Raw genomic sequence first — 22346 nt, 5'->3', positions numbered from 1 at the left:
TCCAACGGTGCAAAAAGTGGCCGCCGAGTTAAATTCGACATCCAACTGGGCCGCCGAGTTAAATTGGACGATGATGTATGGGTCACGCTTGTATGCCCCACAATGGCCGCCGTGAGGTTGTTGTTTTAAGGTGAATCAAACGTTTTAGCCGGAGATCAAGTGTTCTCTATAACCGGGTGTCACTTCCTGAAACTGGCTCTTGCTTGCATAGCGTTGGTGGCCAGAGAATGGCTCAAATCATGCATAGCACTCAGGGGTCGGACAGTAGGTCACTGCCCACAAACACGTACATAAACACACGTTCGGCGGTTGGCGCCAGTCATAACAAGGCTGGGCTTTTCCCGTTGGACGGGCCACAGTTGGTTCTGGCGTCGCAGTTTCCGTCCGAGGTGTTTGGGATGGGCTCATCCGGAGCGCTCTGTTCCCATAACTCACAATGCACCGCTAACAGGTGCTTTGACAACAGAGAGATTGTTGCAGGTCGCTGTCTGAGCATCGCCGACGTCGGCGCGTATCGGTCGAGAGGTCACACCGGCCTCACTTGACGAAGCCGTCCGAGATATTGGAACATTTTGGTCAACTGAATGCCATGCTTGAGAGTTGTGAATCACTTTTTTTTTTTTAAATGAAGAATTCTGTACCAACGTTAGGATTAGATCAACTAAAACTAGATGGAAAATTGATGCTTGAAAGTATGTGTTCCACATTAAGGTACAACTATTGTGCATATCTTTGAAGCCATATTAAAGCTGTCATATATAAATAAAGAAAAACAAACAGATATCACACATGATAAAATGTTGCTGGTAAAGTTTAGTAAAAGTAAAACAATAATTTACAATAATCAGTAACCTTATACTACATCTGAAAGTGAAAAAAATAGCGCAAAACAAACACTTGGTCCGAAATTTGGATTTAAAAAAAGAGTTGCTCTATAAAAAGCTCAATAAAAGGTGAAGCCATGCAAGCACAATTAAAAAGTAGCTGCCGTTAGAAGGAAAATAGCTGCGTGAACATTTATTTTGGGCAACATTATCATCTACGCTGTACAAGGTACACACTCAAGTGGACAATGAAATATGTACAATCCATAACAATGTGAAAGAGGAGTAAAAAAAATAGATTAGATTCAAAGGAAAAAGTCAGATTACCTCAAGTCAACTCATTTACCACCATGGACGTCCAATTCATTTTGAATAGGCCCCTAAAAAAAATCAACTCCGGATGTCTAGATGAGTAGCATTTCAAAATAAAGCATTTTTACATGCATTTCTTATTAGATAAAGTAGCACGTTACTAATGCACAGGCTAAACAGAGTTTAAAAAGTGGAGTGTAAATAAATGTACAGCTTTACCACAGCGCGGGCAGTCAGTGCTTTTGTGTTGTTTATTGAACGTGGCAATCTGCTTGCTCTTTTGATTCCTGCGACGTACAATGTTCCGCTTCCTGGGACGGACTTTGCTGTAGTGAAGGAGGCCAAAGCTGAGGACAAAAGAGGAGCGCGTTTTTTTAATAAATCTTCAATGACAGCTGTGTTTGGCTGGTGTGTTTCTGCTCACCTTGGCGTCTGCCGTCTGTCTGGCTGGCGTTCGAGGGCTGTGGCGCTTCACGGTGGTTCTCCTCATGATGAAGGGGCTGGCTTCCCCTATGGGAATGTCAGCAAAGCCTGGAGATAAAAACAAATGGAGAACCGGTGTCATCTAGAAATATTGGACGACACCATGACCAAAACAAAGTGGGGGACTTGTACCTCTCTGTACGAGCTCTGGAAGTCCCTCAGGCTTAAAGTCCTCCTCTTGCTCTTTCCTTGGTTTAGGCGTAGTAGCGGTATTGGCTCGGATCTTCTTGGTGAGGTTGTGAAGCGCTTCCTGGGCGCCGTCCTCCTCGCTTTTCTTTTTACGGCTCCGCTTCCCAGGGGTGGATCTTCGTGGAGAACCTCGAGGGCTGGAGGGGGCAGTGTTCTCGGTAACGACGTCCAAGTGTTTGGAAGAGATCCTCCCAGAGCGCCTGCGGGCCTCTTTGGTGGCCGTTTTGTCGGCAGCCAAATGCTCCAGCCTCATCGTCAGCATCTCGTTGGCTTCCTCCAGCTTGTGCACCTCCAACAACAAGTTGCAGTATTTGTTCATGGTGTCGTCCACCTCCTGCGTTCTCTCCTCCATCAGCCGTTTGACTTCTTGGAGTTCTTCATTCACGTCCTCCAGAGCTTTGCTACGCTCTTCCAAGGTAACCTTGAGTTCCTCTGCCTCTTTGTTCTTTTCCTCATAGCGCACTCTGGTCTCTTCCGCCCTTTGTCGATCTTCCGCTATTGCCTCTCTCTCCTGCCTCAGTAAAGTTTGCTCTTGTTTGTCAGAACGGAGCTGGTTGTTCTCCTGTTCCAGTCTTCCTTTTTCTTCTAGCAACTGTTCTCTTTCTATCTGCTCTTTGTTATCAGCCTCTTTGGCTTTGGCCATTTCTTCAATGCGAGTCATCAAAGTGTTTTTCTGCTCTTTCCACTCCTCTCCGTTTATCTCCCACTTCTCCACTGAGCTCTGCAGATGTTTATTTTCCTCCATTAGGCTTGTCATCCTCTCCTGCTCCTTCTCCATTTGTGCGGTCTTATCTTGCAACTCCTCCACTCTGCATCGCTGCCTTTCCTGCTCTTGTTGGCGCTCCATCTCTGCCCTCTCCAGCCCTCGCTCAAGTTCCTCCTTAGCAGCCTTCAGCTGCTCCAACTCTCCATGTTTTAATTGCAGCTCTCGCTCCAGTACTGCCTTCTCAGATCTCAGGTTGTCCAGACCGGTGGAGAGCTTTAAGAGTTCTTCTCCGAGAGCTTTCTTGTCATCGTCCACCTGGGGGCCAGACAGAGTATAGGGCTCATTGCAGGGCCCTAAGACATTTTATCACACTCCAAATTTTGAACAACCAACAAATAAACAAAAAAAAAAACATCTGAAGAAATTGACCTAAATAAATGCTTGGAAATTTTAAAAAAGGGAACCTGCAGTACATAACCCTCCCCTGAAAATTGAAATAAAAATGTCTTCCGACTACAGATAGAAACCACATTTTCACATTGACAGTACCTTAATTCTTTCTTCCTCCAGGTCAGCTTTAATGGTCTCCGCCTGCATCACATTTGAATCAGCAGTTAGCTTTATTTTGGGGTGATAGTTTGCATTTGTGTACACGTGAGTACCTGAAGGACAGCCTCCTCAAGATCTTGCTCTACATCCTCTTTCTCTCGCTGAAGAGCCTCCAGGCTGTCTTGCAAAGACTCTGATTTCTTCTGAGCATCTATAAACAGACATACACAGAAAGTCCAGATGAGGCTGCAAACAAGATTGAGAAAATTTGTGAAAAAAAAGACCTTTGAGAAGTTGGCCCATCTTCTTCTTCTTCCTCTCGTCAGACTCAATGCGAACGCGGAGTTTCTCGATGCCGCTTCGCATCTGCTGGACCTCGTCCTGCGTGGAGTTGAGCCTAGAGGCGATTTCTCCCTTTTCCAGTAGAGAAGATTCCAGAGACTGCGTCAGCTGGAACACTTCTCCTTCCAAAGCCTGGCGAAGAAACGGTTACGGAGTTACATACTGAGCAGTGACATGGTTTCGCCACCGTTCTTATTCACCTGGATTTTGCCGAACATGGACTCTTTGTTTTGATCACTGTGCGTGTGATCTTCCTTGATCTGGTCAAGCTGCCCAATCAGTTGCTCCTTCTCTCCATTCTGCCGGGACATGGCTTCTTCTAACACCTTCATCTGCTCCAACAGCTTGACATACACAATAAAAACAAATGACATGGTCAGTGTCAAGGGAATAAAACACGTCTCTTCTAAAACAACAGTGTGTGTGTGTGTGTACCTGTTGGCGCTCTGTCGCCATTTTGTCCACGTTGCCTTGTATGGTTTCATTTTCCTTTTTCCCTGTTCTGATGTCCTCCTCCAGGATGGAAATTAAACTTCGAGTGTCACAGTTGGTCTTTTCCAGCCCATCGACCTTTGCGCGCCACTGGCTGGCGGCCTGACTGAGCTCCTGTCGTTCCTCGCTGCATGAAACCAACTCGGATCTCAGCTGGATTGTCTGGAAGGAGAAAACGATGATTTGTAGGAGCAAATTCATTATCATTCAACATAACACACTGATCTTGTTGGGACGCGAACAATTGCTCACTTCTGAGGAGAGCATCTCTATTTGCTTCTCCGAAGCCGAACACGCTCTTCTCTGAGTCTCAAGCTGCTCCTCCAGCTTGCTCCGCTCTTCCTGCAGAGCCTCCAACTCACACTCCATGCCCAGGATGTGTTGCTCCAGATTAGTTTTCTCTGAGCGAACCCGTTTCAACTCACTTTCCTGCTGAAGGAACTTCTCGTCCCACCCGCCTACGTCATACACACACACACACACACACACACACACACACACACACACACACACACACACACACACACACACACACACACACACACACACACACACACACACACACACACACACACACACACACACACACACACACACACACACACACACACACACACACACACACACACACACACACACACACACACACACACACACACACACACACACAAATAAAGTTACCATGATCTCAAATGCTGTTTGGATTGTTGACCAATGAAATGAACAAATTGGTTGCATATTTTACCTTTGGCCATTTCTAGACCCTCAATCATCTCCATGACATCTGTGAGCTGGCATTTAGCTGTTTGGAGCTGCAGTGTTAAGGTTTCTCTTTCCTCCGACAGCAGAGACAACTAAATTAAAAACAAAGCATCACGAGTGAAAGTTGCTTATTAACAGTCACCAAAATCATCAAATACATTACAAATGGTCAACTCATTTATTGCCATTGACCAATGTAGGTAGCCCGTTAATTTATGAAATAACATTCTAGTATTAATATGTCACATGCATTGTACGGCCAATGTAAAAACGGTTTATTTTCAGTTGAGCCGTAAATCCATTTCTTACTCACCTGATCAGCGAGGTTATTTTTCTCCTTCAGAGCATTGTTCAGCTTTTTTTCAGAGCAATTTGCTTCTTCTTGGGCCGCGTGGAGTTTCTGCTCCAAGTTTTGAACTTGCGCTCGGAGGTCCGAGGTCAATTCCTGCCTCAATGCAAGGTCAGAAGTCAGCAGGTCAATCTCGTGGAGCAGGGCGTGGACCTGTGCTTCTGGGTTCGAAGGTTTTTCTTTGTCTTCTTGCTCAGTTTCTGCCACATGGAATGAACCGGACACAAATCGTGAGTAAAAATTGTCATATGAAAAAAAAAAAAGTGTACGTGTGTCATTACTCACCAATTGCATGCGACGCCCTCATCGCTGTCGTTTCACTGATGTGCTCGGCTGTGTTTTCCTCAGGAGACTGCAAGAAGTTAAAAAAGTTACCACCAAAGTCAATTTTTTCATTCCCCACAGATCATATTCAGCATTAAAAAAAGGAGAAACCCGGTTGCGGAAATATTCAAAAAAATTTGTACGTGATGGTATTGTTGCTCTTCAATCGCCTCCAGTGCGTGTCCATCTTCAATAGCCTCCAATACGTGTCCATCTTTGGTGCACGTATCTCCTCCGTCTTCTTTCAAATCTTCCTCCATCACTGGCACTACGAGTGGATCCGTTGAAGTCGTCAAAATCTCGGGTGTTTCATTGTGTTGGATGCAGTCTTCTTCCATGTCACACTCATTTGCTGCCAAAGAATCAAACGCTGGTTCCACATCAATGGAACTTTCTGCAATTATGAGAAACAACAAGGCATATATATGAATTAGACTTGATGCTGTCATCATTTTTTGCGATAATTCACTTGATTCAAGCTGTTTTTCCATTGACCAGACATGAAGATGAGAAGAAATAACTATCAACCTTCCGACTGTTCCAGCGATTTCAACATTATTTCATCAATGAAAGTTTGCACTCACCACTGATGTTTGCCTCATCAACTTGAATGGAATTCAAGATTTCCTGTTGCCCCTGTGTTTGTTTGAGCGTCTGTATGAGAAGGTGCTGTTGTTCCACCTGTTTCAGCAGCAAGTCATACTGCTCCCCAAGGACGCTGAGTTCTTGTTGTAAGCACGACAACTTGTGATGCAGTTCAGCCTGCTCCGTGTCAAAGTGCTGATTCCTGAGACACCAAGTTGCAATAGTTATAGAACAGCAGCAAAATGAGCAGGCATTAGATCAGGGTGTCAAACATACGGCCCGCGGGCCGGATCCGGCCCGTCTGGTGGTTTGGTACGGCCCGAGGAAGAAAGCTGCATTGTATAAAAAATGTATGTGTAGTTTTTGTATTATCCGCTAGGGGGCGTAGTGTTTTAGTACGTGCAGACAACATGAATTGCCTTTAATTTATGTTCTTATGTTATTCTCTTGTTCATAATATATTGTTCATAATGTAAAAGGAAAATTCTTTTTAATAAACATCTTGATAATTTACTCATTCTTTGCACTAATTATTAGTATATTAGTGACTGATACATAGGAAAAAAGTGGGCTTATTGTTAGTTCTATGTAATTTTGCAATGAGTTCACTGGTCAGGCCCGCTTGATCTCAAATTAAGCTGTATTCGGCCCGCAGACCAAAGGGAGTTTGACACCCCTGCATTAGATCATTAAGACCCAAATTTTACCTGGCTTTGTTCTCCTCAATCTCCTTCACTGTCATTTCAAGTTGATCCCTCAGCCTATGGACTTCTTCTTCAGATGTTTGAAGGAGGTGTCGGATACGTTCCTGTTCTGCGCGCAGAGAAGCCAACTCGTACTCTCGCATCGTTGTGCTTGCTTGGGATTTTTGCACCTCATCCATTAGCTGGGCTTCTCGGGACTGCAGCATGTTGTTCTTTTCCATCAGTTGATGGTTATTTTCTTGGAGCTGAACTTTGTCCTGGGCGGCTTCATTCAGCTCTTTTCCCAGCTCACTAAGTTGAGATGTCTGAAGCTCAAGTGTGGCTAGAAGCCGGGATTTCTCTTCGGTAAGCTGCTCCAGTGTGGACTCCATGTTTTCTTTCTCTGTCATGGCTAGTTGCAATTGTACCTCAAATTGTTGCTCTTCCTCGGTGAAGACGTTCAAGTTGGCCTTCAGGTTTTGATTCTCCTCAGTAACAATGCTGAGCTTAGATTCCAACTGCAGCTTTTCAACATTCACCTGACTCATGTTAGCTTGTAATTGTTCCTTGTCATTTTCTAATTGCTTCACAGTTGCCTGGAGGTTATTTTTCTTATCATTTGACACTCTGTCTTCATCTTCCTTATCTTTAATGACCTGGTTGAGCGTAGCAACTTGAGCCGTCAAAGTGGCGACCTCCTCTCCCAGGCGAGCGCACTTGACAGCGTCTTCGTCCATACGAGTTATTTCGCAACTCCTCTCTGTCAGTTCCTCTCTGGCTGTCACATACATGCTCTCCAGCGTGGCGTTCTGAGATTGGACTTCCTCCAGTCGTGTTTCCAAAACGGACACCTAAAAGACATGAATGTTTTTAAATGTCCTATTGTAGTCCACAATTTTGGCTTTCATTATTAACACTCTTCATAAAGCAAGTGGATCATTTTGGTAGTTATTCAATTCAGCGTGTAAATAACTAATAAAGCTCTGGCATCATATTTTGTGTTCTCTAGGCCACACCTGAACATGACCCAGGTTTCACCATAGTGAAATATAGGCCTGGTGGGATGCTAGCTAGGCTTTTCTCAATTCAGAAATCAGCTACAAAATAGCTAATGATTACCTGGGATTTGCGGTCTTCTAATTGGACTACCATGTCAGACATCTCGGTTTGATTCTGAGCTAAAACAGACTCCAGTGACTGTATGGTCTCTTTTAAAGTCCCAATTTGACTTTCATAAGAGTTGACAGCCGTCTCGTTGTCTTCCAGGTCCATCTGAAGCATCTCAAGTTGTACCTTAAAGCAAAAAAAAAAAAAAAACCAAGAACATTCATTAAAAAGTTCTTCATTACTGGCCATTAAAATTCCTAAAAGAGGTGATATTCATCCATTTGTAATCAGGTTTTCCATGAAAATATACTTGACCTCATTTATCATATGAATTTCTATAACCACCAATTTTTATTGTACCGTATTTTCACGACTATAAGGCGCACTAAAAAGTCTTACATTTTCTCCAAAATAGACAGTGTGCCTTATAATCCAACTATTAGTAAGAATGTCAAAATGATTTTGAAATAGTTAAGTCAGCTCAAAAGTGGATCCAACCTTTATTTGGTTCATGGCAACCATCTTCTCTTTGAGGAGCTCTGAAGTTTTGGCTTGCTGTGCTTCTGTGGAGTTGAGTTTCTCCTTAAGGCTTTTGATGCTGGCATCTCGTTCTTCCAAACCTTCCGAGGCTGCCAGCAAAGTGGCCTTCATGGTCTGGACTTCTGTCCGGACTTTGGCTTTCTCTGCGGCATCACGCTGCTCTCTGAGGTTCTTTTCCTCGTTGAGCAAATTTTGGGCCTCCAGAGCTTGACTCTCAGAAAGCTGGCTTACTTTCTGTTTTAGCTCCACAACTTCTATTTCCAAAGCAGAAGTTACACTTGACATTTGGCTCAGAGTATTCTCCAAGTTGCTTTTGGCTTTGGTGGTGGAGGAGAGCTTCTCTTCGAGGGTTTCCACATGCTTTTTGAGGTCGCTGTATAGGCGGTTAACTGCCTCAAGTTCATTCTTCAGCTCTGGGAGTTTCTCCGCCATGTCTTTATTTGTGGATACTTTGTCCTCTAATGAAGATATTTGCATCCATTGCTTCTTTATCTCCTCAGCGTGTGCATCTTTGAGGAGCTTCAAAAGAGAAATATCCAACAAATGAGGATATTTAGCTATTTACTGTGGAAATTAAAGCCGGTGCTTTTACCTGTATTTCTTTCACCCTTTCTTGAAGAGCACTCTGGAGATCTTCATTTTGTTTCTCCAGAGACAAAAGCCGAGCATGGTCTTCCCCGAGCAGTTTCTCCTTCTCCGCCACTTGGGTCCGGACATCCTTAAGCTCGGCCTCTAGCTGTTGCAGCTTTTGGGCCTTCTCGGCAGCCAGAGTTTTATGTTCTTCTTCGCGCTCAGAGATCTTCTTGCTTTGTTTCTGCAGCTCTGCACCAAACTGCTCTTGAGCCTTCAGCAACTGTTCCATTGAGCTGATCTGAAACAGGTTGAGGTGAAATTAAGGAGAGCTGAAATATACTGCGAGTCAACGCAGTCCAATTGTAGTGATAATAGCGAAATGCACCTGGTTTCTGGCCAGTAGGAGCTCTTGTTGACTTTCTTCTATCTGGAGCTTCATTTTCGTTGTTTCCTCTGCCTTGACCGCAATGCTTTCCTCACACTGTCTCAATACAGCGGCCTTCTCTTCTGAAAATCTGGGAGCAATAAGTGATGAACCATGTTACAAAGACATTCACGTCATTTTCTGCTTGTGTCCCAAAAACGTACAAACAACTATGAGCTTGTCTTGAGTTACTGTGTCCCTTGTACTTCTTGTGTCTCACACTTTATATTAGTTTGCATCAAACATTGTTAACTGTTCAAGTCAATGACATTCACTTTATATGGGAACCCGTCACGTGAGGAGGGAAAAAAAAACTTGTCTGATCCGAACGCAGCATTAAAAGAATGAGGCTAACCTTAAATTTCTCTCATGGTGCTCTGCATTGGCCTGAGCCAGAGTCTCCCTCAGCACTTGTAGTTCGGCTTGGCCCAAATCAATCAGCTGTTCTTTGGAGCGCAGCAGGTCGGCGGCGGCGAGCTCTGCGTCCTGCAGCTGAGTAACGCTTTTCTCGGCCAGCTCCGCCCGGCCAATTTCTCTTATCAGCTGCGACTGCAGATCGCCAATCTGCAAGGATCAGACGATCAGTGGCTAGTTCAGTTTACTGTTTTGAGGGAACGGACAGAGTCCGACTGGAAAACTCTCCCACATTTCGAGCCCGGCCGTTCACCTGTATGGCAGCATTTTCCAGATCTTTGATGTGTTTTTGCTCAGCCTCGGAGGATTCCGCTCGAAGCTGCGTGTACTGACGCTCCCTCTCTTCGAGATCAACGGTCTTGTTGAGGAGTTCTCCCTTCAGGCTATCGATGCATTCCGACAGTTTGTTCCGCTCTTCCTCCGCGTACCTCAGTTGCTTCTGCGGAATACGGCGGGTTCAATCAATACAACAAGTTAAACCACTTGAAGGGGCTGCCGTGCTTTACCTTCAGTTCGTCATTAGCTTCAGTCTGCGAGCAAATGCTTTTCTCCAACGCGGCCATTTTGTCAACGAGTTCCTTTTGTGTGGCTTCCGCATTGTTGATGAGAGAATCTTTCTCGGTCTTCCATTCTAGCAGTGTTTGGTGCTTTTGCGTCAACTGCTTGCACTCCTCGTGACTTGCGTGGAGGCTTTTTTGCAGCTCTTGACTCTCTTTTGTAACCTCGGTTAACTTGTTGTTTAACTGCTCCGCCTCTTGTTTATCTTTCTGCAATTCTTTCTGGCACCTAAAGTGGAATAGCAAGACATTTATTTTATCCTGAAAGGAGATTGATGCTTTCCCCTTCCTCCCCCCGCAATGTCTACCGTTCATTTTTAGTCTCGGCGTCAGAAAGCGTCTTTCGTAGGTTTTCCAGCTCTGTTGTAGACGCTTGAGACTGCTGCTCCAGTTTAAGCTTTATTTTCTTCAGGTCTTCTTGTTGACTTTCACATTTTGCTGTGGACCCAAATAGCATTAGAAGTAAAAAAAAAAACTGCACTCACCAGAAATGCTCAATGCTTGATTTTGTTTCAATTTTCTCTTCTCTCAGTCATTTATTTATTTTATTACTTAATATAGGTTTGCTACTTTTTTAAATTTTTCTTTAAATAATCAATAACTTTTTATGTAAGTTCCAAAATATTAGTCAAGATTTATTTTTTAATGAATTCTTATGGGTAATGAATCAAAAGTTGAGTGATTAAATAAAACCGTAAATGTGTCTAAAAATGTTTTTGTGTATTGAAAAGTAAATAAAATGTCCCTTTTTTCTCTCCTTTCTATTATTTACCCTAAATTCATGACTGGCGTCTGGAAATAGAAAAAAATAATGAAGAAAAAAAAAACCATATAAATAAATCCATGCTGTTGAATACAAATGAAAAAAATGCAGCTCAGAATGATGGAAATGTACCTTTGAGGTCATCCAAAAGTCCTTGGGTGCGTTTGAGGCTTTGATCCAAGGTCTTTTTTTCATCCTCCAGTTGTATCAGGCGTCTGTTACTCTGGTCCAACTGGACGAGGGTGGTGTTCTTCTCTCTCTGGTTCTCCTGGAAATACATGATTGAGATGTTTTTTCAGGTTATTAAAAGTTAAAAAGCCACTAGAAAATCCCAGATTTTTTAAGGGAACTCACCTCTGTTTTCTTGCGGAGGTCCTCCTCTTTACTCTGGCTGGCCTGGAGACTCTGCTGTGAACGCAGAAGCTTCCGTTTCTGCTCCTCTACCTCCCTCTCCAGCTGACTCTTCTGAGAACACATCTAGAGAAAAGAAAATCAATAAATTTGACAGATGAATCTGAGGATGACACATGGACTAAAAAAAAAGCCACGTTACCTTCTCCAAATCAGCTTGGAGTATGTTATGGTCTTTTTTGGACTGTTGGACCTCTTGTGTTAACTTTGTTCGGGTCTGTTCCATTTGTTGCTCCAAGGTCTGGTTGGATCTTTGCAGCTGGGCAAGCTCCTACAATTGGTCAAAAACATTTGGTTTTGTCTTCAAAAGTCATCATGTTTAGGAGGTTAGATTATTGTACCTTCTGACTGTCTCTTTCTTGGTCTTTGACTTTCTGTTCCAGTGCTCGCCTGCAGCTCTCGGCATTGTGTCTTTGACAGCTCATCTCTTCGGTGACTTGCTTCAGCTTTTGTTCCACTGAAGAACACTTAGAAAAGGAAGCACTTTTTAATTTTAGAACCGCTTCTAACCCAGAAGATTCCACAGCAGTGAAAGGGAATCAAAATCATGTCTAACCTTAACCTCGAGCTGCTGATGCCTGTCCGTGGTATGACGTAACTCCTGACTCGTCTTGGTCAAGTCTCGGTCCCGATCTGTCAGGTCTTTGCGAGCCTGAGTCAGCTGGACTTGAAGGTCCTGCAGCTTGGTGGTTTGGCTACTAAGTTCTCTCTCGTGACTGGCCATGGTTCTCTCGAGCTCTGATACGCGACTGCGCAGTTCTAAATAACAATAATAAAAAAATGTTTTACAAAAATGAATGAAGGATTGGATGTCCAGCAACAAACTTTCAGCAAAAGGCCGAAAAAAAAGCCACATGATTGGACATGGATCATCATCAATGGCATTGAAGGGGTTAAAGAAGCTCCACCTTGATTTAGAACTTTTAACTGCTCCATTTGTTGGGATCCGCCGGGACTTGGCGCTGTTTTGACACAGCTCATCCGCTGGCTGGGTTTGATGGGCGTTTCCTCGTGAGCATCCCAAAGGGACGCCCCTCGCCTCTTCAGAGGCGTTTGCGTAATTTCCTGAGGCGGTCGCGTGCGATCCTGATCTTGCTGCTGCTGCCATGGGAATATGGAGGAGCCGGCTTGGCGGGCGGCAATGTCTTTGTGGCTCGTGCTGTTCGACGGCTGATTGAGCAGCTACAAATTAAAATAAGTTAGTAAAAAATATGCCCGCCAATAAATAATGCCTAACGAGCGACAAACTCACTTTGACCTGAAGAACTTTGAGTTCATTCTCCAGCCTTTTTCTTTCTTCTACTTCCTGGTAGTATTTTTCTTGAAGGTCCTCCAATTTGTTATCTGTACAAATGCAGTTTTCATGTCAGAAAAACGACAGGTGTACAAATAGGAGCAAGATTTTTCTTTTCACTTTTACAGCAACTTGATACCTCGCTGTTTGTGCGCTGAAACCGGAGTAAGGAAAGTCTTTTGTGGAGTAGCAAACGACTGCAGATCTGAAGAGCACAAGCCGGCAGGTTGAGAACGATCCAGTTCATTTTTATACCTGAAAGATGAGATGTAAATAAGAATATTAGAATAGAACACTGAAGACTTGCATATGTGGGAGAGTTGTATTGGGGGAAAAATTCACCGTGGCTTGACTTATGTTAAAAAAATGCACGAGGAAGCCCAACTCACTTTTTTAACTCTTGCTCAAGTCGCTCTATCGTCTTCCTGCAAGTGTTGAGCTGGCCCTCCAGATATATCATCTTAATTCAAACAAAGCATTTCAAAAAAAGCTCACATTTCCATTTTAACTAGACATTCATTTCAATTTATATGCACGTTGAGTCAGACAATAGAGCTGAATATTGTATATCAATTAGAAACAAAAGTTTATTCGGCTGCATACATGACATTTTTAAAAAATATATATTTAACTTACCTGCTGGTCTTTGACCCCCAGATCATGCAAAACCTTTTGGCGAGCTTTCTCTACAGAGTCACATGACTCGACTAAAGACTGGTTCTCTCTTTTCAAAGCAGATACCTCATTGCGCTCACTATCCACCTGCAACAAATTGAATAAAATATAGTTCATAATTAGAGTTTTTTTCCACCTTCACTTTTGGAAAAATTTTAAAGCGTTTAAACTTCTTGACTTTTTGTTTCTGCTTCTGCAGGGCAGCCTCTAGAGAGTCAAGTTGGAACTGTTTTTGAGATCTCTCCTTCTTCAATTTATCCAGCTGGACTTCCATCTCCTGGATTTTCTGTACGGCTTTCCCCGGAAGTCCATCCTTCCACTCCTCCACGGCCCAGCTCATGGTCGGTCAGCTGACAAAAGTTGCAAAGCACAAGATAAACATTTCTTAAATCATTATAGAAAAAAACCCAATCACATAACTCACAAAAATCTAGTTTAACAGCAGCTGTGTCAAAATAAATAAATAAAATAATTTAATTCTGTACACCCCGGGCCTGATTGGACCCCTAGCGGGCCGCTTCCAACCCGCGGACCGCATGTTTAACCCCACTGGACTCGCTATATAAACACATATTTAAAGCTTGGTCTTGGTACTGTTCCCACTCCTATTGAGAAAGGATAGACCCTCTTTATAACTAGGATAAGGAACTAAGCCGGTGAGGGCAGAAATATTGACAGCAATAGTTTGTTCGGTCACTCCCGATTAGCGTTCACTCGTATGAGGCAAGATACAAACAAAGAAGCATGTTTTAATTCTATATTGTGAAAGATTAAAACATATATTCAAAAAAAACAATTAATGGATATTGGTTAAGTATAGATCTGTCATGGTAAGAAACAGAGACTAAAAGCGACCACCGTACTGTGTAAAATAACTATCACTAGCTTTCGCCTAAATTTCGATTATTTAAACGCGAGATTTCTTCAATTCAATTCCACACAGATTGCATTGTGTTCATATAGTAATGGGATTATACAAAATGAATTTAAAATGCTTACTTTGGCGCGATCGTTTCCGTGGGGATCCTGTGATACTAGACGAAGACTCGTTGGAAATTCGAATTCAAGTGATACAAAACAGCGTTTCAAACCAAACGCGCTGATTGGTTGGAATTTGTGATGTATATTAAAACCTGCACATCATTGGTTTAGAGCTTGTAGAGCGTTGCAGCGCTGCCTTGTGGTCAAATGTGCATAAATATCATGCTTATAATCGTTTTTCGACCGAGTTTCAATTGGTTTGTCAGTGCCATATCGAAAAAAAGTATTTATAATTAATTTGGTCGAATTATGTGAACAAGAACATTTTCTTGACCTCAGTCTAAAGAGAACTTTGCTATATTTTCACTTTACCAACTCAAGACAAAGTACTATAATTCTAACAGATTTACTGTTAATAAATAAATTTATACAGCGTTGATATCCATCCATTTGCAGCCACCCCAATTTAAATGAATTTGCTATTTATCACTGTAAATGTTGTTGAATAAAGGGGAAATAGTATCTCATTTTATCAGATGCACATACAAACGCTTATCTTAAATACCAATACTATACTGCCATTTATTGGATTGCACTGAGAGTGCAGAAAGATAGTACTGTTTTTTTTGCATTCATAACAAGTCATGCCTAGAAAAAGAATCATTTTGGAAATGAAACATGTTCATGCAGAATTGTATATACTGATTGAATGGTTAAATTGATGTGCCATCCACTTCAGTTTCACGACATCACTGAAAAAAGAGGTGCAAAGTCCATTCATCACTGACAGACAGCCCTTGAAATGTTATTTTCTGCAGAATAACAGCCCATAATGTATGTTTACAGACCAAAAATCGCTACTGTTTGTGAGCAGTCATAACAATGGTGAGGAGCTGGACCCACAGCTGAAAGTGAAAAATGAAAAGGCTACAAATACATGCTGGCAGTGCATGAAGAAAAGACTGAAATAAATATCTTAGGTTTGCCACAAATGACACCATTGTATATTACAGTTAAGTGCAACACTTTAAAGCCCAGTCGAATAAAAACAAGCTTTTTTTTTACAGAAATTAATTAAATCATGTCACTGTCACTAAATTAAAAATGTATCACTTTGGGACATTTAAACAGAATAGACATTTCATTAAAGAACAAAAAAAACCCCAAAAACATGCAAGTCATTGCATTAAAAACGACACAGAAACCAAAAATGTACTGACCAGGAGCAGTTGTTTTTGCATTTTCTCTTTTTGTTGCTACACATTTCCTGATGACGCACAATCAGTCTTTAGTTCATTTTCCAAAGGAGATTTTGGAGAAGCAGGAAACACTGATGTTTGGTAAACATAGGCTTAAAACATAGGTTGTTGCAAGTTGAACCGAAAAGTTGGGATTGCGTAAAAGTCAGTCAAGAAGTCATCGTTTCATCGGAAAGGCATCTTGCAAGGCGGTCCAAAACCTTACCAAGTCATAATAGTCAGCGTGTGTGCTTTCCTCTCAAACCCATTCTTGATAAGCTTGTTTTTTTTGTTTTATTTCTGCTCCTCAATTTCCCGTTTGACTTCCGTGACATAATGATGATCTTTCCCATGAGCTACCTCCATTATAGCCAGTGCCTGCACACAACAGTTACATTTTCAGTTAAAAAAAAGTTTTAACCTTTAATTTCAATCGCCTAATACTAGAACATTTCTGATGGAGATTCTCCAACTGCAAACGCAGATGAGAGTGTCACAAAATACCTTCTTCAAAGCTTTGACTCCTTGCGTCTTCTTCTCCAGCCCCAAATACAAGCGTCCCAGTTTCAGATACATGGATGCCACGTTTAGAGAATAGGCCGGGTAGTGCACACTGTGGAAATTAATAGTCAGCGCTCAAATTTCAGCCAATGAGATCGCCGATCCCTTCGAAGCTCTTCTACCTGTACGGTTGTACTATCTTCTCTCCGTAGTTCATGGCTCCGTCCCAATCCTGTGTGTAGAGGCAGACGCCCATGGCTTGATACATCATGTGCAGCATGTAAACGTTGGTGTCGGCAAATATGGCGCCCATCTTCTCCTGGCTGAGTTCGCACATCTCCAGCAGCTCACTGGGGCGTGAGCACAAGTGGAGAATCAAGGAGTCAATGGATGATGAGTGAAGTTGTAGGATTTATTTACTCTTAGCAGCCATTCCAACTAGGAGGGACTGAACAAATGTTCATTCTCTGCAAGTACAGTGTTCCCTCGCTACTTTGCGGTTCAGCTACCGCGGACTCAGAGCTTCGCAGATTTTTTGGGGAAAAAAAAATACAAATATTACATTGAAACAACATATTTTAGTTTTTTTTTGTTATAACATGAATTTCACCTTCTCTACCCGTATTCTATATGGTGTACTGTATACAGGGGGGTAGAATAAAAAAAAATATATTTTTTGAAATAAATTCAAATTAAGCATTTTTGAAGGGGAATCCCTACTTTGTGGAAATTCACTTATCGCGGGTGGTCCCGGTCCCCATTAACCGCGATAACCGAGGGAACACTACCTCAAAAGGCACTGAAAGATTTTAGAAGAAAAAGGGGAGTGAGTTAGGTTAAAGAAAACATTTTTTAAAAAGGATATTCTTGTAATGCTTTGCTCTTCTGAATTCCTCAATGACATTCTTAGCATATCGGACCATGGCTCGGATTTCCTCCGGCTCAGGTGCCCCGGAGCTCAGTTTTCGGATTTCCATTTTTTCTTTGTCCTGTGGGGAAAAACAGAGAGAAATATGAAAGGGTGTGTCAATGGTTTCTGAAAATGAATCAACAAATTGGCTTTGCATGACTTTGTGGGATTTCAAATTGTGTGTATTGGCACACAATGTTTGCTGGTACCTTTGACCTAGTTGTGCATTCGGTACATTGGCATGTGAAGAAGTAGGAATCTAACAGCCTTTCTTTGCGGTCGTCTGTGGGGTACAGCAAGTCGATATAACTATTAAAAACCTAAAAGGAAAGAAAATTAGAAGTGTCATGTCATCATCTGTTTTTGCAATTAAACAAACAAACAAACAAACACACACGCCCAAGAAGATTAAAATGTGTCAATCAATGCTCACCTCCTCTCCTGGGCTGATTTCCTTCACCGCTCTTACTTCGGCGACCGTGCCCTTGTAGGTGACGATGACATTTGGACTACAACTGTGGTTCATCAGTGCTACACTGGAAGGAGTCCCGACAATACGTTAATGCTTTTTAGTGCCCTTGGTTCATCATTGGCTGCAATTAGTAAAAGTAGGGGGATTAACTCTTTGTCACAGCTTTACGAAGCATGGAAGACAGAGTTGGAATAGTAACGCTAGTTACCATTTGCCTGGCTGCGTCTATAAAAACAGTGCGTCCTTTGTGTGTGTAAAATACAGAAATAACACTCGTTACTGACACTGCGGCTAAAAATACGATGCACCGTATAGTCCTGAAAATACGGTGTATAAAAATGTACCCATTGTCAAGTTTTGATATGCAAAAATGATTGGTCATATTGGTTACTTACTCGGGAAAAACTGCAGATCCCAAATGAGAAAGCTCCTCATCTTCAATAGTGAAACCATTGCAATTAACCTGTACACACATAAAAAAGACAATAGCAACAAAAAATACAATCAAGTCTTGTGAACTCATTGTCGTTTCCTTTGCAAATGCTTCATGGTTGAGTTTTACGAGACATCCAGGAGGCAACCAACCTGGGCAAATAGCTCAATAAGAGCCTGGTCATCTGGAATATTGCTGATGTGCTCGGAGTAAAAATGGTGCAAGGCAGCGATGTCCGTTTGGTTCATTTCGTCTTTCTCGCTGTCCATTTTGTCTAAATCTGGGAACAAATGAATAAGTCACAGGTGACACACTTTTTACCCATGCCAATGGAATTGGTGTTTGAAGCTGCTGTTGTGGGAATTCCAGGTTTTACAAATTCACTAAACTGAAATCCGCACTCGAGAGCATTAATGCGCCATTTTTGAAAATGTCACTGTCCTCATCTCCGTTCTCTTCTTCCTAACACATTACATGAATAAGTGAACAACAAAAGTGCAATACAAGCAGCACTTAGCACTCAAATTGATTGCGGATTTGTATACATCTCCTGTGCTATAAAATAGATAGAGATGTGCGTCACATTAAAATCCCTACGAGGCAAAAACGATAACCGTAACAACACAAAAAGAAAAATGCTACAAAAATGAAAATACATGATCTCCTAGTATAATAGCGCCATAGACCCCACATAGCGCTGCAGTCGAGCACCCTCAGAAGGACGCCCCGTGTCACTTTCAGTCACGTAAATGCACAGAGGCGGCAGGCAGCAGCAGCTGGTCCTCGAAATGCTTTGTGTGCATGACAAACAGGCACAAGATGCGACTGAGCGACTAATAACATGCAGGTTCGGTCTTGAAAATAACCTGATTTCAACTGTGAATACCTGTCTGTCCCTGAAAAAATCTTCACAATCCCGTGAAAGCATGTTCCATTACAGCATCATTGATTACCTCGCTCAAGGGCACAGACAAATGAAATTACCGCTTGAGGAGTCTCGGGATTTCACTCCCTGTGCGCTGCACGTTTGAAAGGGAAGAAAATGAGATTCAAAAGGCTACAGTGGAGTCTCCAATAGACTCCATCTCATTCACTATCTCTCTGATATACTGCTTCTATTGTACTATTATGCTATGACTCAATTCAGTTTATGTGTATAAAAGTGTTAAAGATATATCTCTGGCAAAAGCCATTTTGACTTGAAAGGCAATATTACTATTGTGTTGTTACAAGACGTAACACATATTGTTCCAATTAATTGCGTGAATTTCCTTATGGCAAATACTTCATATCCATCTACTTATTGTCTGTCAAATTTTCTCACAGGATGTTTTAGATATCAAATATGTAGGGCTAGCTAAATGAGTAGAACTAGCTACCTATATTAAGCTAAATTGTTTTCTTAATAGCATGTAATGAATACAATGAGTCCAACATTGTATTCTGTTTATAATGCAGACAATTTTTACTATATTATATATTAGATATATTGCAATACGAAGCTTCAAGGCAAAATACTCAGCACTATTTGAATGTGTTTTCTGTCCTAAATGGCTGGGGTGAAGTCAGGCAAGAATAGAACTGCGTCCACAAGGTTTGAAAGCAAAAGTAATTAGTTTTTCTATTTAGGATTAAAGGAAAAATAAATCATACTTACGTGCTTGAAACTCTTTGAGCAGAAGTAGTCTTTCTGATGATGTACGCTCTGTTGTTATTCTCTGCAAATATGACCCCAAAATGAGCAAAATTACATTGCGGAACACCATTTTTATCAAGCTAGGTCTGATGGGTGTTTTTGATTTATTCTTTGGGTGTGCAACCATCAGTGAACAATTAATTAGGATGTCTGCCAAACAAAAAAATGCATTTACCTGTTTCATGATAATTCTGGCCACCAGTCTGACTGTCTCCGAGGGACACCAGTTCTCCCCAGAGACGCACATAGCAACACATTCCAGTTTATGCATAGGCCAGTCCCCTCTCTGTTTGCATTGGCAAACACAATTACCAACCATCATAATATGTCATAATATCAACAAACATAACACTTACCTGGCAGTCAATGTTGCAATAGTAGGCCTGTTTACACTTCCCGCATTTAGAAAGGTCTTCTTTTCTGTAAACAAAAGAACACATTATTAATGTATCAGTCATAGTTTAGAGACAGTGAATATTTAAATTGACACGGTCTTTGCATTTCATTATATATAACGGACACTTAAAAACTCTCTTTCACGGTTTTGATTTGATATTGACTCCAAAAAAGTCTCGTCTTTTTTTTTTTTTGCTAAGCGTATTTTGGCAAAATGAAAGGAAGCAAATGTACAACCTATGCACCCCTGGCCTTCTCTTTTCCTCCACTTGTGGGCCACATGGACATCTATATTTAGCACCCTAACCTTTCACTGCTCCACAAACCTTAATGGAGCACGAGTCTGACATGCATGTGTGAAAAGACAGCGTGGGATAAGATGATAACATTAAACGAGATTAAATATCCAATTCAACTCCTACCTCTATTTGTAACATTAGAAAACACCTAAAATACTGCCAGGGTAAATCCAATACAATAATTTTAAAAAAAGTTTTTCAGAAAACATATTTACTTAGTGATTTAAAAAAAAATCAGCTGGTTTCCAGATAATTAGATACCATTTATTACCTTATTTACATTTGTCAGTTAACACTTAAATGATCAAATCTGTCACCATAAGTCGAGTTAAATGTTCAACTTAAATTATAACTCAGCATTACTTGATTAAATGTGTATTCCAGTGTGAACTAATTATTATAGGGGAAATTAAAGTGTATTATCAACAAGAAAAAAACAAGTGTCCACTTAAAGGACCGATTTGAACGAGACATGTAGAATGTTGCGAATAAATTAATATAGTACGTGATTATCCTTGTCCTCTAATATGTTATTTATTATTCATAATTACAGGGGAATATGATGCATCAACGTATGCTGACATAAGAGCACAAGCCCATTTTTCTTGCGTCCAGTAATTTAAGTGCTTAGCTAAGCATTGCAATTGAAACATGGCAAAAATTTAAAAGTACATACTATAAAAACGAATAAACTATAAGCGAGGAAAGCTAACGTTGTGTTACCTATTGAAACAGTGCTCGCAGTGTGCTCCTCTCTCGGTTTCTGTTAGCACATACGAGTAGGCTGGGCAGGCGAACACCAGCTCCCCCACCTCGAAGTGCCTGAGTGCCCGAAGACCTCGACCCCTTTCCGGGCTGAGGAACAGCTCCGTCCCCTCTATGCCTTGGTTCTCCATGCTCCTCGAGAGTACGTAAGGGTATGCACTTTCTACGATGCGGGGTGGACAGAGACCAGATTAGATGCTGTTTAGATATCATATAAAAATGACTAGCTGTCCGACGGACGCTGAGAGCCAAGGGAGGCACGAGTCCTTAGTTGTCGGCCATTTTGCGTCGGATCAGTGCATTGATGCAAATACTTTTTTTTTGGATGAATCCTCCTTAAAATTATAGTTCTTTTTATTGATCTATTTTTTTTGTTCAATTAAAAGTTATGTGGTGCAGTGTTTTATCCACCTGACTTGTTTCGTCTTCTATGGGCCAAATTCTGCTTTCATCGCTCTCTTGTGGAGACACAATAGAACAGCACACTATAACAAGTGGTAAAAATGTGGGTGTTCTAATTCTGTCATCATTTTTCTTATCCATGTTGTTAAATTATTTCTCTTAAAACTTCTATTTAACTATACACATGCATGAACAAATGTAATATAGGTATGTAGCAATATGTGCCTATTTGCAGCAGAAAAAAGTACAGTTTGGGAAAAAATATTTGAATAAACTGCTTATGATTTGCAATTTTTAAAGTCATTTTGTCGGTCTTTTATTGATGGTGAGTTGTTTATATTTGAACAATATTTTAAATTGGTGTATTAAATGTAAATAAGCAAATATAATATATAACAAATACAAATGCCACAAATTCTGTAGTTTTTGTATAGAAATGCATTTATTTAAGTTAATCAGTTGTCCTCATTGAAATTCTGCAGCATCTATAAAAGACGGAACAGTTAGAAGCGCTGTACAATGTGACAAAAACAAACAAACTGCTAGCAACCAGGGGCCGAGTACTCTTCACATATGTACATAAAAGTACACACACTAGCATGTAGAGATATACTGTACAAAAATACACACTTTTCAGATGACAATGCATCAAACAGAAATTTCAAGTCCTTGAATATTTTTCAGACTTCATGAATGTGACACGTCCTGACCCGAGTACATTTTATGACCTAAATGCTGGTAAACAAAAAAATGGATGCTATTCGGAGAATCCAAAACTTGATTTTTCTTTTCTTTTTCATCTCGTCCACACATTTGCATTCAGTCACTCGTCACTTTAACACTACGACGCACGCTTTGGAAGGAGGTTAGGGGGAGTGGGGGGGGGGGGGGGGGG

The 22346-nt window shown here is 41.5% G+C and overlaps 2 protein-coding genes across 2 annotated transcripts; both read right to left on the bottom strand.

The window, feature by feature from the left end:
* Window positions 1–793: 793 nt before the first annotated feature.
* cenpf (centromere protein F) lies at window positions 794–14465 on the bottom strand. The gene is made up of 35 exons (XM_077713675.1): window positions 14358–14465; window positions 13537–13708; window positions 13320–13445; window positions 13073–13143; window positions 12823–12938; window positions 12642–12733; window positions 12298–12571; window positions 11946–12148; window positions 11731–11856; window positions 11532–11660; window positions 11333–11455; window positions 11111–11246; window positions 10524–10653; window positions 10165–10444; window positions 9912–10097; window positions 9600–9808; window positions 9206–9335; window positions 8840–9118; window positions 8206–8766; window positions 7720–7893; window positions 6625–7451; window positions 5917–6119; window positions 5476–5726; window positions 5294–5360; window positions 4973–5208; window positions 4643–4751; window positions 4150–4355; window positions 3841–4059; window positions 3606–3749; window positions 3348–3537; window positions 3177–3274; window positions 3064–3105; window positions 1752–2829; window positions 1561–1667; window positions 794–1483 (listed from the first exon to the last, which is right to left on the bottom strand). The coding sequence occupies exons 2-35, from the start codon at window positions 13696–13698 to the stop codon at window positions 1388–1390; spliced, it is 7380 nt and encodes a 2459-aa protein (XP_077569801.1). The 5' UTR covers window positions 13699–13708; window positions 14358–14465; the 3' UTR covers window positions 794–1387.
* Window positions 14466–14891: 426 nt separating this feature from the next.
* On the bottom strand, window positions 14892–21333 carry smyd2a (SET and MYND domain containing 2a). The gene is made up of 12 exons (XM_077713944.1): window positions 21008–21333; window positions 19946–20009; window positions 19765–19875; window positions 19551–19611; window positions 18046–18173; window positions 17856–17923; window positions 17422–17524; window positions 17198–17308; window positions 16944–17067; window positions 16261–16435; window positions 16082–16190; window positions 14892–15955 (listed from the first exon to the last, which is right to left on the bottom strand). Exons 1-12 carry the CDS (start codon window positions 21178–21180, stop codon window positions 15872–15874), a joined length of 1311 nt encoding a protein of 436 aa, XP_077570070.1. The 5' UTR covers window positions 21181–21333; the 3' UTR covers window positions 14892–15871.
* Window positions 21334–22346: the final 1013 nt, after the last annotated feature.

This window comes from Stigmatopora nigra, chromosome 3 (genome assembly GCF_051989575.1).
Source record: "Stigmatopora nigra isolate UIUO_SnigA chromosome 3, RoL_Snig_1.1, whole genome shotgun sequence".
Taxonomy (NCBI): domain Eukaryota; kingdom Metazoa; phylum Chordata; class Actinopteri; order Syngnathiformes; family Syngnathidae; genus Stigmatopora; species Stigmatopora nigra.
The sequence above is the reverse complement of the archived record's forward strand: the minus strand, read 5'-3'. Positions and strand labels throughout refer to the sequence as shown.